This window comes from Dryobates pubescens, chromosome 5, assembly GCF_014839835.1.
Source record: "Dryobates pubescens isolate bDryPub1 chromosome 5, bDryPub1.pri, whole genome shotgun sequence".
Classification (NCBI taxonomy): Eukaryota; Metazoa; Chordata; class Aves; order Piciformes; family Picidae; genus Dryobates; species Dryobates pubescens.
The window spans coordinates 11,854,658-11,873,918 of NC_071616.1; the positions used below are offsets into that span (position 1 = coordinate 11,854,658).

Consider the following 19,261-nt stretch of genomic DNA (forward strand, 5'->3'; position numbering starts at 1 on the left):
CTAGCACTGCTCCTCTTATGGCATTTGTCTTACTGAGGCTCTTAAATCTGTTTCTGAAAAATAAGCTAGGTTGCCAAGTCCATTATCCTGAAAAAGCCTGGAGATGGCAGAGACAGTGCAGGAGTAAGTTTGAATGGGGTTGAACAGGGCAACATTCCTCTGAAGATGGGAGCACTGCAAACACCAGTCACAGGCAGCAGCCATCGCTGACCTATTTTCACTAACAAACAGCAAGGAGAACCAGACTGACAACCCTGGATTTAAGTGAGTCCCCATAACATCAGGTAAACAACACTGCAGAAAAATTGAGAACAGGATTTGGGAGCTGGGAATATGCCAGCAGTAAGAGTATTTCAAATGCAGATAAATTATGCAAAGGGAGAAGTGTACAGGGAGATGTTATGGTTGGACTCAGTGGCCTTGAGGGCAATTCTGTGAATTCTATGAAACAGAGAGAGTTTATTTCAGGATTTTTGTTCCAGGCTTGGATTCTCACACTGTGTTTGGTTTTCTCTTCTGCAGCTTACTTTTGCATTATGTGAGGGAATATTCAGGTATAATACTTTTAGATAATTTTTAAAAGAGGGTATTTTCAAAGGGAACTTCAGGCTTTCAGGAATGTTTTTCTTAAGTGTTATATACACTGAAGGAATTCAAAGCTATATACAGGCATTCAAACAGGGGAAGGGGCTTAACACAGCAGCATTTCCCCAGCTGAAATAAACACAACTCCAATATAACTGGTCAGAAAGAAAACTGGCGTAGTTTGACAGCAAGAACAGTGTATTAATGGTTGTTGCTGGTTCCTGGATTGCCACAATAACAAACCCCAGGACACACATCAAATGAAGCATTTATGTAAAATAAAGTTTCATCCACGCATTGCATAACCATAAAGGAGGAAACAGGCCCATTTCAAGTCTGTGAATACCATGACTACATTTGACTCAGGCAAACTAAAACAAAGAAGAAAATAAAAGTCCCTCTGTGTTAAGACTTGGCCTTTGAAGGACTTTCAGATCTTACACCCAGGCAATACATTGCCCTTGCACCAAACAAGGAACACAAAACAACTGCTGAACACAGTGAGGTGTAATTCCTGACCAAAAGCTCTATCAAGAGTCCCTTTGAGTTACATTGGCAAGACTCTTACTCCTCAGTATGAACTGCATTATGCTCAGTTTGTACTTAGAATGGTGGCAAAATGCTCTCACCATCCACTGCAGGGCAGATTGCATTATCCTAGCAACAAACACTTTGTGTCTCATAAGCTGCTCAGGACCATTTCTGAACTTTCAGACATCCTGGTTTAACCTATGGGTTTCAATTCCATTCTAACTTCTCATTAACCAAATGATCTGAACTTGGTAAGTGGAGATCCTGACATGGCTCTGAAACACGAGAAGTGAGCCTACAAGATCAATAAATAAGTTTGAAGAGTTTTGGAAGAGGGCAGAGAGGTTCTCAAAAGAAAAACAGTAACATTTTTCTCCCTAGAATTCTTCTCAGGTTTACTTGGAAACGAAGTTGGGTATTCCAGTTTTAAAATAAAGGTTCCTATTTCTGTACCCCAATGCAGGGACCACACTGTGAGACATTGTGTCCTGGGATTACTAAATTAGCAGTGGATTCCCTTGCCTCGTGTGCCTCTCGCATTCCCTTAGGCAAAGGCTCAGGATGCTTTCACCTTAGCCTGCCTACTAACCTGCAGCACACAGATCGCAACTACACCACTTCCTATATATTGCCAGGACCATTACCATGCCCCAGTGCCAAGCAGAGTACAGAGAATTTGTTTACCAAAAGCCTTCCAGATCTGTAAGTAAACAGCAGCATGGTTTCAGAAGAAGTGTTGGACACATTACCTTTGGGTTTTTCCCTTCTTTGGCCAACAAAGCACGTAACCTCTCTTGTGAAGGTGGTGCAACAAATATAATGTATGGCTTCAAGTCTGAATTTCGTAGTGTCTTCAGTGACTGCAGAAATAGGATTTATTAAATATTTTAACAGTTCCACACAAGGAAAGGACATTTAATAATGCATTGACCACATGCTATAACTGATCATATACTTTCCAAACACGGCAGCATATTGACATACTGTACAATATATTGACAGCAGTATAATTAACCATAACAGTGTTGTTATCACTGCTCATGAGTTCAGTCATCACTTGATATTCTAACACTTCTCAGCTTCATGGAACCCCAAACATTCATTATGAAGAATATTCTTGAACAAAAGTTAAACTGAAGGAACTGCTTTTTGGAATCCAAAAGCAAGAAACAAACAAACCAACCAACAACCAAACCCAAGCAATGCTCCAAAAAACCCAAAAGGTCACCTACATTGAAGTAAGTTTTCCCCACAATGCCCAGGAATAGCATCAGCTTGTAACAGAGAAGAGTCTCTAAATACCACACTTACCTTTTCTCTTTTGAAGATTCAAATACAAAGTATCAGATGCACTACTACTGCATGCTTAGTGTTTTGGGTTTTTGGTGGTGTGGGGGTTTTTTGTTTGTTTGTTTTGCAATTTACATTGTGCCCCTGTACTCAGCACTGGTTAGGCCACATCTTCAGTACTGTGTCCAGTTCAGGGCCCCTCAATTTAAGAAGGATTTTGAGACTCTTGAATGTGTCCAGGGAAGGGCAACAAGGCTGCTGAGAGGCCTTGAGCACAAGCCCTACGAGGAGAGGCTGAGGGAGCTGGGATTGTTTAGCCTGGAGAAGAGGAGGCTCAGGGGAGACCTTCTTGCTGCTGAAGGGAGGTTGTAGCCAGGTGGGGGTTGGTCTCTTCTCCCAGGCAACCAGCACCAGAACAAGAGGCCACAGTCTCAAGCCGTGCCAGGGGAAGTTTAGGCTCGAGGTAAGGAGAAAGTTCTTCACTAAGAGTTGTTAATCATTGGAATGTGCTGCCCAGGGAGGCGGTGGAGTCACCATCCCTGGAGGTGTTCAAGAGGGGATTGGACGTGGCACTTGGTGCCATGAGGTCATGAGGTCTCGGGTGACAGGTTGGACTTGACGATTTTTGAGGTAATTTCCAACCTTATTGATTCTATGATTCTGTATTAAGAGACGGGAAATAAAAAGACTCAAACTGTAGTTTGATTTTTCTAAAAGGCTTCTTCTGTTTATCTTGAGGTAAATAACCTGTCTCTGAGATACATTTTTACAACCACAGAATTAGACCAATTTTTAATGAGTTACTAATGTTCAAAGAGTTGTATATTTTTCATCTGGTGATGGCTAATTACAGCTTCAATAATACTGAACTTTACTGATGCACCTGAGTCTCAGGGCTTCTCGTGCAGCATTTGTAATAACTGTACACCTCACACCTCTCAGAAGTATTAGAACTGGGCTGTAATCCAGGACTCTGCCTCTTCCCATGTTTGATTCTATTTCCAAGTTGAGGTCTGTGAGGTTTAGGCTGGATGTGAGGAAGGAGTTCTTCACATAAAGAGTGATTGGCCATCGGAATGGGCTGCCTGGGGAGGTGGTGGAGTCACCATCACTGGAGGTGTTTAGAACGAGACTGGATGGGGTACTTGGTGCCATGGTTTAGTTGATTAGATGGCGTTGGATGATAGGTTGGACTCGATCTCAAAGGTCTTTTCCAACCTGGTTAATTCTATTCTATCCATAAGTTTGTCCATTCTTTCTCCACAAGCAAAATGTCACAGCTCCAGAGCCTTTCAGTATTGCTGATGAAACATACTTTAATCCTGTCTTTTATGAAACTGCATAAACATTCCCAAAATGCAGCTTCCAAGTATAATTCTAAACAACTTCCTTCCATCTTCAAAACCCTGAGAGCTCACAGGGAAGACTGAGAGAAATTAATTTTGAAATTCAGATGGTACCACCAGCTTTGAATATCTGGAAGCCAAGGCCCCTGATACCTTTAGCACAGATACAGATGCGTGCATTTCCTAACAATGAACAAGGCAGCTACATTCATAACTTAAGGGCACTGAAAGGAAACTTGGAATAGACCTGAAAAGGTACCTTGGAAACACACTCATTTTATACAACCCAGACACAGCTCTTCAGATTTGCACAGCAGCTTCTACAATTACAATGCGAGAGGCAAGAGCTTTGCCATACCTGGGTATGAAGGTTTAAAAGGCAGATCTTGCCAGAGTTGATGACTTGCCGCACGGAGTCTATGCTAGTACCATAGAGGTTCTTCTCAAACTCTCCATATTCAATGAACTTCCCGGCAGCGATGTCAGTCTCAAATGCCTGTCGGGAAACGAAATGGTAATCCCTGCCAGCTACTTCGGTCTCTCGCCTGCTCCGAGTAGTATCTGCAAAGAAGAGCAACAACAACAAAAAAAAGCAATGGAGACAGTGATAAACCTGCAGAACTGAAGAGAAGGGGGAAAAAGAGTATTTCTCTTAGTGGAGACATTGGTAAGCAAGGAAAAAAAAAAAACCAAAAAGGCATTTGAAATATCCAGGAAACGCAAGAATTTTGTCTTCAACAATTGGTATCCCTGGACAGTTGCCAAAGGCTGAAGCTGTATTTTGAGGCTTGCTTGCATTAACTCAAGGGGAAAAAATAAAATGGTTAACAAAGGAAGGAATAGTTTCACTGTGCATATAAAAACAGCTACTAGATCTATTTAACAACTTCTACTGGTTATCTGTTTGTAAACCTAATCACACATCAAAAATATAACACTGAACTATAAAGGGTTTGGGAAAGCAGTAAAGCCACTTACATGGGTAGGATAGGAACAGGATAGGAACAGGATAGGAACAGGATAGGAACAGGATAGGAACAGGATAGGAACAGGATAGACCAGACAGACCAGACCAGGTTGGAAGAGACCTTTGAGATCATTGTGTCCAACCTATCACCCAACACTATCTAGTCAACTAAACCATGGCACCTAGCACCCCATCCAGTCTCTTCCTAAACATTCCTAAATATTGTAGTCCAAATAATGAGGGAACTTTTGTAACAAATCTCCTGGTCATCCCCCTCCTACCATGCCTTGGTTTTTATCATAGTTCAGCGAAACCAAAACAGAAGATGCCACAGGACTACGAAAGTGCCTAAGGAATTGGAGCATCTTTCATATTAGAAGAGGCTGTGAAAGATGGGATTCAGCATGGAGAAATTTCATGGCTATTTATGAAGGATATGTAGGTTAAAAAATTTTTCAACTGATATACCAGATTCTTGATTTTCAAATTCTGCTACTCACTCTGATATTATTCAGACAAAAACATGCAGCTGGCTTTGCACTGACTTGCCAAAGCTACTTTGTGCCACACAAGATGTAACTTCAATTTGTCCTTTATCCAAGAGAGGACTATATCCTGCTCAACACCCCCAAAACTCCTCACAGCCATTTTCAAGACAAAGGCATCTTGAGCATCTCCCCTATGAAAAGAGACTGAGAGACCTGGGGCTGTATAGTCAAAAGAAGACTGAGAAGGGATCTGATTAATGTTTATAAGCATCTGAGGGGCAGGTGTCAAATGGAGGGGGCCAATCTCTTTTCAGTGGTGCACAGTAATAAGACAAGGAACAATGGATGCACACTTAAACACAAAAGGTTTCATCTCAACACAATCTGATCTAGTGTAAGATGTCCCTGCCCATGGCAGGGGGGTTGGAACTAGATGATCCTTGAGGTCACTTCCAACCCTAACAATTCTATGATTCTTTGAGGAGAAACTTCTTCACAGTGAGGGTGATGGAACACTGGAACAGGCTGCCCAGGGGGGTTGTGGAGTCTCCTTCTCTGGAGAATTTCAAGACCCACCTGGATGCATTCCAGTGTGAAGTGCCCTAGGGGAAGTTTAGGCTTGAGGTGAGGAGAAAGTTCTTCAAAGAAAGAATAGTTGGCCGTTGGAATGGGCTGCCCAGGGAGGTGGTGGAGTCACCATCCCTGGAGGTGTTCAAAAAGGCATTGGATGTAGCACTTGAAGCCATGGTTTAGTAGTCATGGGGTGTTGGGTGACAGGTTGGACTTGATGATCTTTGAGATCTTTTCCAACCATATTGATTCTATGATTTTGTACTACTTCTTTTGGCAGTGCCGTTGGACCTGATGATCTCTGGAGGTCCCTTCCAACCTCTAACATTCTGTGATCCTGTGAAAAGGCTCTGCCTGCAGGCAACATTCAGAACAAGCAGTGGTGTCTGCCAGGGGAACTTACGGGGAACAGCAGAGGCGAAGCGTTCCACCTCATTGTTCATGAGTCGCTGCCGCAGCTCGTTCTGGCCGCAGTTCTGGGGGCCGATCAGAACAATAGGCCGCTTCCTATTTGCTGGTTGATGATACAGCGACATTTCCTCATAGGTCAAAATTTCCTCATTGTCATAATCTTCAGGGAGAAACAATGAAATAGTCACAACATACTTTACTGCTAGTGGCGTGGCTACTTGCCTGCCACACAGTACAAAGCTTCAGGCAGCTCCTGACTCTCTGCCCAGCATCTAACTGTAATTCACCAAAGCAACAGAACCTCGAAGTTCATCCCTTGTCCAGAAAGAGGAGGCTTTCCCTCCACCCTTTCCGCAGAAAGTAAATGCATTTCCACTTATTACTGATGCAAGTAGCAGCATAAACTCAGGAAACAACTTGCTTGCCAAGGAACAAGTTTCTAGTACAAAAATAACACTTTATACCCAACAACAACAAAAATCATCCTAGCCCCAAAGTACTTTTGTAAGAATATAGCATAAATAACCTACAAACTCCCTGCGGATAAAGTCCACAGAGACTAAGGTCAATTACACAGAGCGAGATATTACTACAAAACTAGAATGAACTGGTTCATCATTGGAAAACTGTGAGTGCTTTCATGCCTAAAAAGCTATCATTTCACCCCCATCTTCTGGTCTTTATTAAAGATGCTCAATAACCCTAAAAATACTGCCACTTCTTTCACATCTGTCTAAATGCTGTTACAAACCTGAACACTGCTCCCACATAGAACACCACCGAGCAGAGCTGCTAACATCATAGCCTGAATTTCAGTATTCTTTTCACAAAGCTGGTTTTAAAACCTTTCATAGTTGCTTGGAAAAGTGTACTAATTGTACACAAGAGGATGCTTACCATCATTTTTATTTGCGTTGTACAAAACCTTTTTCCGCTTCTTTTTGTTTTTCTTTGCGCACCAGAGTTTTCCTAAGGACAGAAAAAGGCATCAAAATCAAATACTCATACAGCAAAAAGCTTCCTATTCCACCTGTTATCTGGGTCGTTGAAGTGGGGAATTCATTCTGCAGTTCTGAACAGACACAGCATTCTTCAGCTCGTTACAACTTCAGCATGGCAAAGACTTCAACTGAGTCACAGCAGATAAAATTGTTGTAAGGAAAAAAGGGGCTTTCCAAATTCCCCTTCCTTGTCCTAACCACACTGCTCCTAAGTTATGAAAAAACTCCTGTGATTTATACAGTGAATTGCTAAATTTAGACCTGTATTTACATCAATTACTTCAAAAAATCATCCCACTTGTATTACAAACAAAATAGAACTGACTGCAACTCTACACCGTCAGGGTTCCAGATACCACTAATTAGCACCTTTGTAAAGAGATTTATTTTTTTCCCCCTTGAGAAGCATTTATCCAACCTGATTTTTCTGGCTCCTTGTCTTCCTCTATGGTTTGCTTCATTGCTTCTCTTTGTTGCTGAAAACTTTTTCCTTAACACATTAAAAAAAGAAAGAAGTACAAAAGCAGTTAACATTCAGAAACCACCTGCACACAGATTGTGTAAGGACTTACTCCTTTTACTTTGCCCTGAGGTTTAAAGCCTCTGAAGGTTCTAGTAGAATATGAGGTAGAAGAAAACATATAAAATATAAACTCAAATTGCTGAGAAACTTATTGCTTCAAAAATAGATTCTTCAAGACAGACTTGCAGAGCATGTATACTATTCTGGACAGTTTTGCCTGGAAAATTGAAACTACTGGAAAGACTACATATAGTATCAGTCAGGGTTGGAAGGGACCACAAGGATCATCTAGTTCCAACCCCACTGCCATGGGCACGGACACCTCACACTACATCAGGCTGGCCAGAGCCTCATCCAGCCTGGACTTAAACACCTCCAGGGATGGGACCTCAACCAGCTCCCTGGACAACCCATTCCAGGGCTTCACCACTCTCATGGTGAAGAACTTCCTCCTCACATCCAGCCTGAATCTCCCCACCTCCAGATTCATTCCATTCCCCCTACTCCTATCACTACCTGATATCCTGAGAAGTCCCTCCCCAGCCTTCCTGTAGGCCCCCTTCAGATACTGGAAGGACACAATGAGGTCACCTTGGAGCCTTCTTTTCTCCATACTGAACAGCCCCAACTCCTTCAGTCTTTCCTCATAGGAGAGGTGCTCCAGCCCTCTGATCATCCTCGTGGCCCTTCTCTGGACACGTTTCAGCACGTCCATATCCCTCTTGTAATAGGGGCTCCAGAACTGGACACAGTACTCTAGGTAGGGTCTCACCAGAGCTGAATAGAGGGGGAGAATCACCTCCCTTGACCCCCACTCTGATGACATGCTTCTCCAATGCTTTTTGCCTGTCAAATGTGTTCTATTGATAACAAAATCTTTTGTTCACTGTGTTTAACAGATCAGCAGATCTTTCATGTGTTCGTGTGCAGTACATATTTTGATGCAAAAATCATATACTGACTTCAGCGTCTGAAAACACTATTACACAAAGGCCCCCAACAGTTAGTAAGGAAGTGTTACTGTGACAAATAACTGAAGCTCTTTGCTAAGGGAAAACATGCCAAGAAGTTAATACAAAAAAATACATGTTTTAAATATACTACTTGATATATTAAGAAACTTTATAGATGCTCTCTTGTCCAGAGAACGGGCATGCTGGAGTCTCACATTTCAGTCATAGCCAGCAGAGGGAACTCTGAATCCAGAGTCACAAGAGTGGAGGAGAAAAGCAGCTCCTGAGAGGTGAACTGCAACAGAAGCAGTAGCTTCACTCTGCATTTAACATCTATACATGGAAATGCCTCTAAAAGGTCAATCTTTTAAGCAAGTGAATTACGCAACCAACATTAGGCTCTGTTGCAAAAGGTTCCAAGTCACAGATACTGTAGGGGGAATGGGAAAAAAACTAGAAATGGGTAGATTCAGATTGGATATTAGGAAGAAGTTCTTCCCCATGAGGGTGGTGAGATGCTGGAACAGGCTGCCCAGGGAGGTGGTAGAATTCTCACCCCAAAGGGTTTTGAGGCCAGGCTGGATGTGGCTCTAAGCAACCTGATCTAGTGTGAGAGGTCCCTGCCCATGGCAGGGGGGTTGGAACTCGATGATCCTTGAGGTCCCTTCCAACTCTGACAACAGTTCTATGATTCTGTGATACTTCAGGCAATGGCTATTTAAGGGTATGTGGGGTTTTGAAAACCAGAATATTGCTCCTGTGGTTATGGCAACAACTGGCTGTCAAGCTTTTTCTAGAGCTGTATTTACCAGGAATAAGGCCAGCCAATGGCTGATTATCTTCATCACCATCTCTGTAAGCCTGCCACCAGTTTGGATCCTCTTGGCTGATCACGTGGAGTATATCTCCTTTCTGAAAAGAGAGTCCTAACTCTCGGCAGGGGACATAAGGGTCATCCGAGGGATCGTAGTCAAAATGAGCTTTCACATGTATCTGTGGGATACAACACGGAGAAAAACCTCTGTGACTTCTGAAGAATTACACCCCATCTTCCTGTGACTGCAGGAGAGCTCTGATATAGAAAAACTCCCAAGATTCTGCAAAATGGAAACCTTATCTGAGGCTCACAGGAGATACTGGAATGGAATCATTACCTAGGATAGCAAGGGCAAAACCACAGCAGCATTAGGCTACAGATGAAGGCCTGAATTTAAGTTCTATCAATTCTAAAGTCTTTGCAATTTCCTCACCATTTTAAGAGGCAAACCCCTGCAAGATACTGATTTAAGTTCTTTGCATTCAAAAAGCATCAGAGATATTCTGAATTGGCAATACCTAATAAATCCTCAGATTGAAAACCAACTGCTGGGCTTTAGGTGGATTTTCACTTGTGAAATGTTCTCTGTCAAGAACCACCAATGTTTGTGTTTGGTTGCAATATAAACTAATATATATATATATAAATATTTATATAAAACAGACATTGGGAATTTCAAAACAGAATTTCAGGAGCACAGGCAGTCCTACTTTTCTAATTCCTTACTAGTTTAGAAATGGAGTTTAAACCGCATTAGTTTCAGCTTAAAACAATCATTTTCAACTGTTAATTCAGACATTAGCCTGGTAACAATTAAACCTATTTAGACAATTAAGGTTTGGTTTGGTTCCACAATGTGACTCACCGAAGAAGTTTCTACACATCACTGGCAAATCAAGTTGTGTATCACAAAGATCAAGAACTTAGGCAGAACTACTTACAACTGTCTCCTTCGCAGGAGGTGGCTTGCTCTGCTGACTGGGAATCAATACAAAGGTCAGGGTACCGTGCATGTCAGCCTGAGACAAAAAGCAGATACTTCACATATAGTATCAAAATATAGCTTAAGCTCAGGAATTTAAATAAATACTTTAGAAAAAGCTTTAAAAATTCCCATTAAAGGCAGTTCCTATCAGCACATCAGCTACCTCTTAGTTAGTATAAAAGATACACTACAGATGCAGTGATCCAGTGACAGGCTGGAAAGCAAAACATTCATATTCAGATTTTAAAAGCCTAGCACTTGTGACTGCACATAAACTATTTCTGTTTGAAAAGAGCAGCTCCAATTCTGTCAAACAGCAACTTAGGAGAAACAGAGAATAATATTCTCTTGTTCTGTTTAAAAATACCAACAATAAGGTCTATGCTGGGAATAATCTTATTTTTAAAAACAGTAAGTGAAACAGTATTTTCAAACCTAAACATTCCTACTATGTCTTTATGCTGTTAATGTTATTAAATACAAAATGAACTAACACAATCAAACCCTTCTTCTGTTAAGTACTTAATATCAATATTGAAATCACCTCCACTAAGGAAGTAGAATCATAGTAAGTGTCCTGGCATTAAAGAATTCTGATGTGTTTGCAAACACAAAATATCCAGATAAAAAAAAAATCAGGTGCCAATCTGTGACAAGGTCTACATGTGTCTCATTTCCTCTACCTCATACCATGAAATGCAACACTATGATTAATGTTGTATAAACCCAAAGCAAATGCACAGATCTCAAAAAATTCATACCTTAGGCTCAAAGTATCACAGTATCACCAAGGTTACAAGAGACCTCAAAGATCATCAAGTCCAACCTGTCACCACAGACCTCATGACTAGACCATGGCACCAAGTGCCACATCCAATCCCTTCTTGAACCCCTCCAGGGACGGTGACTCCACCACCTCCCTGGGCAGCCCATTCCAATGGCTAACAACTCTCTCAGTGAAGAACTTTCTCCTCACCTCGAGCCTATACTTCCCCTGAAATGCAACTGAGCATAAGATAATTAGGCTGGAGGAAAGGAAAATCCGTGATTTTCAGATAGCATACATAGTTCCATGAGGAATGCACAGAATTTCACAGCAATTGTGGGAATAGTCTTGTCCTCTCTTGGACAGCAACACTCTGTGCTGGGTTAGGAACTGGCTGGAGGGCCAAGCCCAGAGAGTGGTGGTGAATGGTGCCACATCCAGCTGGCAGCCAGTCACTAGTGGCGTCCCCCAGGCATCAGTTCTGGCAAACTGGCACAGTTCTGGCAGACCTTGAGCACAAGCCCTATGAGGAGAGGCTGAGGGAGCTGGGATTGTTTAGCCTGGAGAAGGGGAGGCTCAGAGGAGACCTTATTGCTCTCCACAACTACCTGAAGGGAGGTTGTAGCCAGGTGAGGGCTGGCCTCTTCTCCCAGGCAACCAGCACCAGAACAAGAGGACACAGTCTCAAACTGCACCAGGGGAGGTTTAGGCTGGATGTTAGAAAGAAGTTCTTCACAGAAAGAGTGATTGGCCATTGGAATGGGCTGCCCAGGGAGGTGGTGGAGTCTCCATCACTGGAGGTGTTTAGGAGGAGACCGGATGGCATGCTTGGTGCTATGATTTAGTTGATTAGATAGTGTTGGATGATAGGTCAGACTTGATGATCTCAAAGGTCTTTTCCAACCTGGTTAATTCTATTCTAAATACTAGTACAAATGACAAGCAGAGACAACACACAGGCTTATGAAGTAAGTATTTTTCACAGGGAAAACAAGTGTCCAACTCACCAACAAGTCAAAAACTTCATTAACATCTTTTCCACGAATCTCAATGCCATTAATCTCCAGAACTTCGTCCCCTTCATGTAACAGCCCACTCTTCTCTGCGGCACCTCCTTTCACTATCCGACTGATGATAACAGAGTCCATTTCATTGCGAACAGTAGCACCCTGTGTAGTAGCAAAGCATTCTGAATGTATTATACATATGGAACTCAAAGCCATCTATTGTACATACTCCAAGCCAGTGGAGAAACTGGCAAGATACTCAAGGAACTCGATGCTATAGTTGGAAAAAAAATATGCCACTTTATTTCTCCAAGCTGCATGGAAGACTGAAGAATTGCTCCACACCGTAAAATTAATGATTAAAAAATAATAATTATCCCTAAGGAAATAATTATTTGGTGGATGCCCAATAGAAGACAAGAGTTGCTAAATAAAAACAGAATACATGGTTATTGTAAGGTTATAAACTCCCCTGGAGCAAAGCTTGGGACAGTGACTGTCGTCAAGAAGTCCTACCCAAACCCGAGCTGATAGAAGCTGTACAGATTTTAAATGGTAGTATGTCCACTGCTATATGAAGACATGCACAAGTTTACCATCTATGCCTCATGTTGGAAGGAAAGAGTTTTTACCAGTTAAACATCATTTCCAAGGCTACAAGGATGATTAAGGGACTGGAGCACTGCCTTACGAGGAAAGGCTGAGAGACCTGGGGCTGTTTAGTCTGGAGAGGAGATCTAATAAACGTATATAAATATATGAGGGCTAGGTGTTAAGAAGGAAGGGACAGCCTCTTCTCACTTGTGCCCTACAATAGGACAAGGGACAACAGATGTATAAACCACAGCACAGCAAGTTCCACCTCAACATGAGGAAGAACTTCTTCACTGTAAGGGTCACAGAGCATTGGGACATGCTCCCCCCATAGAGGTTGTGGAGTCTCCTTCTCTGGAGACTTCCAAAACCTATCTGGATGTGCTCCTGTGTGACCTGCACTAGATTATATGGTGCTGCTACGGCAAGGGGGTTGGACTCGATCTCCAGAGGTCCCTTCCAACCCCTAACATCCTATGATCTACATTTAAATTCCCAAACTTTCATAGTCATCTGCTTACCTCACTTACATGTAACTAAGTGGGTGCCACTACTTACCAATGGAATATCCCGAGCCTTCTCAATGCGAACTATTTTGACTGTCTCCCCTCCATACACACCAACATTCTCATAAATTCTTTCATCTGTCACAGGCTCAGGCTGCATTTCTTGCTCCGCAACCTTATCATGAGCCAGTAGGAGTGCCTGGTGTTACAGAAAATCAGCTTGGTTACAGAAAATGTCACACTTTATAGGTAGACAGAATAGCAGAGTTCAATGAATAGTCTTTGCAGGGTACTGCAAACCAACTCAAGGGACAAACAAGTAATTTATCACAGCTGTGTAGCAACTACTGCTACACACTTTCTAAAACTCTCCTCACAGATTGGAAAACAGTAACAACAAGCAATTTAGAACACACCACTGCGACTGTTCCTGCAGATTCTCCTTCCTAAAACCCCACACATTGGTTTACTATGTCTGTGACTGAGGATACAGACATAAGAAGTTACTACAGTGAAAACTACTCCAGGATTTACAACACTGCCACAGGACAAAATTCCCTCAATGCATCCTATTGTAAGCATGGAACAGATGTTGAAGGAGGAAAAAAAAGGCAACAAAACAGATAAGCAAAGCAGCTTATGTGTTGCCCTGACCCTACTTATCTACTGCTACATTGTTCATGTGCAAGTTACCCTGTAATACAAGTAGAATGTAGCAAGAGCTGAACAGAGTCATGTTTTACACTTGACTGGAAGTCTCCATTAGTTACTGGAAGTTGGAAACTCCTCATCCCAGCAAAGTATTAAAAGATATACAGAGCTGAAGAATAAAATCTATCCTTGACCTGTCAGTCCAAGACACCTGCAGAAAACGTTATACTGAAAACAGCATCAAGAAACACATCAGTGAGAAGTTTCATCTTACCTGCATGTGAGGGGCATTCAGCAAAGCATTCAGCTCCTGCCCATCCTTTTGGTGACTGGGTTTCAAAACAGTCTGTACCTAAAAGAAATCAAGTAGTACAACTCTTAATCTAACCTGTGATTGATCAATCCTCCTTCCTCTACTCAAGCACAACCCACTAGTTGCAATTATTCCTTTTACTGAAAGTAAAATGCATCTACATAATTGTTATACTAGCTGATTGAATTGAATCCAGTACACATTAGGAAAACATGCAGTGAGACCACAGGACTGCCCCAGTGTATCTTGCCTCAGTGATCATCTACCATATCTAAGCTGGTATCCAGTGAATTACAGAGGTCTCTCAATACCAAAGAGTAGCACTGACCTCAGCTACCACAAAGATAGACACACAAACCCCCTCAGCTCTAGAAGGGAATACGATAGTGAGATGAGTCACAATGAAGTTTATTATGTGATTATGCTGGGACTTTCAAAATTTACTCAAGTTCATTAACTCCACTAACCTCTCTTTTCCCTAAAAGCAGATCACTTTTTTTTTCTCTACACAAACTAATTCCACCACCAGAAGACTAAAGATTCCAAGACAGCTTTTGCAACACATCCTGAAGGTCCTGTCTCAAAATGTGTGAATGAAAACTTCAGAAAGGTCCCAGGAAACCAGGTTTCTTTGCCTGGTTCCAAAATAATCCATATTAACACCAGGGCAGTTTTTGCTCAAGTGCCTTCAGTTGCCTAAAAAGGTTTTCCTTCTCATACAGTTACCAAACATGCCTTGCCATCACCACTAGAAAATACTGGTAAGTTTGTAAGGAAAGGCAGGAGCTGGGAAATCCCTCTTATTCAACAATGAGGCTGAAGAAGGTATTTTTCATAGCCTGTTTCTTCTGGCCTAATCTGACCAAATGCACGAGTCCAAAAGCACAAAGGAATCTAGAAATGTCAAGAAGAGATTATGCATATGAGAACAGCATCTTTCACTGGGCTAGAAGTTCTCTTCTTTAAGAGCTGTTTACTCTTAAGGATGAGGCAATGTGACATAACAGAGATTCAAGAAGCTTTGAGTGATCTGATAATATCTAAAAGGTCTGAAGAGCCTCTATCCTAGAAGCAATTATCTACAGGAATGCTAACAACTCTCTTGGATGCTATCAGACAGTGCTGGAAACAGTAAAGATAATTTTTCAGTTCTATCAGATGTCACTAAATGAACCTTTCCCATGGTGCAAGATCCTCACACTGCCAACATGAAACACTGCTACAATGGAATGAAGCTGGAGGTGGGGAGATTCAGGCTGGATGTGGGGAGATTCAGGCTGGATGTGAGGAGGAAGTTCTTCACCATGAGAGTGGTGAAGCCCTGGAATGGGTTGTCCAGGGAGGTGGTTGGGGCCCCGTCCCTGGAGGTGTTTAAGAGCAGGCTGGATGAGGCTCTGGCCAGGCTGATCTAGTGTGGGGTGTCCCTGCCCATGGCAGCGGGGTTGGAGCTGGATGATCCTTGTGGTCCCTTCCAACCCTGACTGATACTATGTATCTGCAACAATTTTCCAGGTGATTTTGTACTCTGTTTATTTAAATGCAGCCTCTTCCCCTGCTGCCACCCACCCAGGGTACATCCATGGTTTAGTAGTCATGAGGTCTTGAGTGACAGGTTGGACTTGATGATCTTTGAGGTCTTTTCCAACCTTATTGATTCTATGATTCTACATGAAACAAGTTCCTTTGCTTTGCAATAAATGTGGCACAACTCCCAAAAGCCTTCTTTCTGACATCTCTACAAGATGCCTCCTGGCAAACAAATGTAATGCTCCTTAGAAAAGTCAAATAAGAAGCCAGAAGATTTAAGTAAGTTTAACTGATGACTTAAAACCCCTACAGAACAGAAAGAATTCAGCTGCACAAGGCCTGATCTAACTCATGTTTCTGAAATGGCGAGGAAGCTGTTAGGCTTGGCCTGGGTTTTGGAATGCCATACAGCAAACAGAGCACTATCAAGGATGTATCCCACTAACACATTTTCCTCTGTATTGGAAGAAGATACTCTTCTACACAAAAGACTTTCTCAGAAATTTGTTCAAGATCTCTCATTTTCAAGGAAATTTTCATTTCTTTCGTCCAGGAGCTACAAGAAGCCTTAGTTTCGCAATCTCTGTGATCCTTTTACAGGAAAACCTACTCAGAAAGCAAGTCACAAGTCCATCTTTTGAAAGCAAGATCAGAGGCCTGTGATTGGACAGGGCAAAAGCAACCAAACCCAAGTAGCAATTCTGTGTAATGAATATTCTTTATTCAAAGTTTAATTTCTGCTTCGAATGATTAGATTCTTCCAAACTTCAATAGCTTCTCTCTCCTCCTTTTGAAAGAAAGATATATTTATTATTTGCTTATTTAATGAAGTGCAAGGAAAGCTTCAGGCTCTCAGGTACACCACTTATTACACGGGTATTGCTGTATCTCAAACGCCTTTGTTACTCACGGCAATTCCACAGTTTATCAGATGAAGAAATCTGAATGCAGGCTGTCATTCCAGAAGTGACACAGTACAGATAGCACAGGGAATCCACACTGAATATGTGGCAACAATACTATTTCCTTAGCCCTTCAACCTAGTTTTTATTGTTAATTATGTTAACTTTACTTCAAGCAGCCCCCCAAAAGCTATGTTTGGTTTCATTATACACACCATCATTTGGAGGCATGCACTGTGGAAGCAGTGGATATTAAACCACCAGCATTTAACCATGCCTGCAAAATCTTCTTGTTGACTCTCAGGTGAGCAGGATGGTCTGAAGGAATGTATGTACACATTGTAAACCACATCTATCCAAAGCCTCAAGTTTCCAGTGCATCCTCTCAAAAGTACCTGCCATTCCTCAAGTCGACAGCAGCAAATACAAAGCCTCTATAAATGTGGCCTATAAAAATTGAGTCTGTTAAGTGTATTTAACAACAGCAGCATCTTCAAGGTATTTCATGTGTGCTGTTACAAGCCCCAAATTACAAACTGTCTTGAATGTTGCAGCAAATATTCTTACAAGGTCAAGATTCAGCTCATGTTCCCATAATCCATGCCCCCATCTTGGTGAAGTTTAAATGGATTTAAAATCAATTTAATTACCCTTGATGTGTACTGGCTATTTTTACAGACTATATCACATTACATGACGATTAGCTCTCTAAAATAAATTCCTTAAGCTTGAGTGCTTCATTTCACCTTTTAAATTCAATTAAAGTTTCTTTAAAAAAAAAAAAGGCAGAAAATCTTGAGTTGTTGGCATCTGGTCATCAGAATCAGTGTGAAAAGCTAACTGCACTGATTTTAAGAATTTCCTAAAGAGAACTGGGAAATAAAAATGCACAATTCCACACTCAGGTATTGTCTCTGGTTAAAACAAACTCAGAAGGGCAATGAGGCTGGGGAGAGGCCCCAAGCACAAGCCCTATGAGGAGAGGCTGAGGGAGCTGGAGTTGTTTAGCCTGGAGAAGAGAAGGCTCAGGGGAGACCTTATTGCTGCCTACAACTACCTGAAGGGTGGTTGTAGCCAGGAGGGGGTTGGTCTCTTCCCCCAGGCAACCAGCACCAGAACAAGAGGACACAGTCTCAAACTGCACCAGGGGAAGTTTAGGCTCGAGGTGAGGAGAAAGTTCTTCACAGAGGGAGTTGTTAGCCATTGCAATGGGCTGCCCAGGGAGGTGGTGGAGTCACCATCCCTGGAGGTGTTCAAGAGGGGACTGGATGTGGCACTTGGTGCCATGGTCTAGTCATGAGGTCTGTGATGACAGGTTGGACTCGATGATCTTTGAGGTCTCTTCCAACCTTGGTAATACTGTGAAATGCCTCAAAAAACCCCCATGTCTGAGACTTGAAATAAGGACATGCATTCCAAAACAGGTTCAGGAGTTATACACTGATGATGATGACTTGTGCTCTAAAATATGCACATTAATTTTAAATGGCAAGTAATGCTAATGTTATACATGTATCTTCTATTTTTTTTTTCTTGTAATGCCTTGTGGCTTTTATCTTCAAGATATTGACAGTATCTTAAATCAAGGCTTTTCCAAGTGTTTTTTCAAAAGCACCCTGAAATAAGCAAGCTTTCCAAGGGAGCTTTCCATGCCTATATGTACAGAAGGGAAAAAAGGACAACAAAAAAAACCCCCACAGAAAACCCATACTACAAAAAAGGGCCTGAGCATGCAAGATAGACACTTTAGCAGGGTAAGGAAACAAACAAAACAACAAAAAACCCAAACAACCCAACTTTTCCCAAAGCAGAACAAATTTCCTCTTGTACTGCTACCGTAACAAATACAAAAGCCTCTCCAAAAGCAATAAAGGATCTGAAAAAATGAGCGAAATAGCTATTCAGGCAAGCCTAGGAAGAACAGAATTATGTGAATGAAGAACTCAAAACTTCCATCTTGAGACACTTCTATCACTCACAGAAGTATCTGTCCTGAATTTCTGGCTCAGTCATTTTGGATGCTATGTCACATATTGCAAAATACAGATCACTTGAATCACTTGAAGCTGAATCACCAAGAAACTAGATCACATCTGAAAACGGGAAGTGACATGTGCAATATATTGGCTTTTCAGGAACTTCCAGGCTGGACAAGTCAGAGATGGGTGATGAAGAATCAAAACAAGCGCAGGAATATGTTTGCCTTTCACATAGTAGACTCCTGGCTGATGACAAAATTCCATTGGTTTGAAAATTTTAGATGAAAGACATATTTTCTTTATGCCTAACCACCTTCATGGAGTGCTAAGAGACACAAAACTGTAGTTGCATCACCTTCTGATTTTTAGGATTTAATAAATCACTGAGCTGGGAAGATGAGGGGTAGGGAAGACAGGGAGGAATATGAAAGTCTGGAACTTGGGCAGTGACTGGCTGGAAAGCAGCCCTGAGGAGAGACTTGGGGGTGCTGGTGGACAAGAAGTTCAACGTGAGCTCTCAGTGTGCACTTGCAGCCCGGAAAGCCAATC

General features: G+C 42.0%; 1 protein-coding gene across 1 annotated transcript in view; it reads right to left on the reverse strand.

Annotated features, from left to right (window-relative positions):
* PALS1 (protein associated with LIN7 1, MAGUK p55 family member) overlaps positions 1-19,261 on the reverse strand; it is a 57,979-nt gene that overhangs the window by 2,799 nt on the left and 35,919 nt on the right. The window contains exons 4-13 of the mRNA XM_054161617.1: positions 14,266-14,343; positions 13,393-13,539; positions 12,241-12,402; positions 10,424-10,501; positions 9,475-9,658; positions 7,608-7,679; positions 7,086-7,157; positions 6,181-6,348; positions 4,111-4,313; positions 1,866-1,976 (exon numbers count right to left, since the gene is read on the reverse strand). Coding sequence (XP_054017592.1) covers positions 1,866-1,976; positions 4,111-4,313; positions 6,181-6,348; positions 7,086-7,157; positions 7,608-7,679; positions 9,475-9,658; positions 10,424-10,501; positions 12,241-12,402; positions 13,393-13,539; positions 14,266-14,343 — 1,275 coding nt within the window. The remainder of the gene's footprint in view (positions 1-1,865; positions 1,977-4,110; positions 4,314-6,180; positions 6,349-7,085; positions 7,158-7,607; positions 7,680-9,474; positions 9,659-10,423; positions 10,502-12,240; positions 12,403-13,392; positions 13,540-14,265; positions 14,344-19,261) is intronic.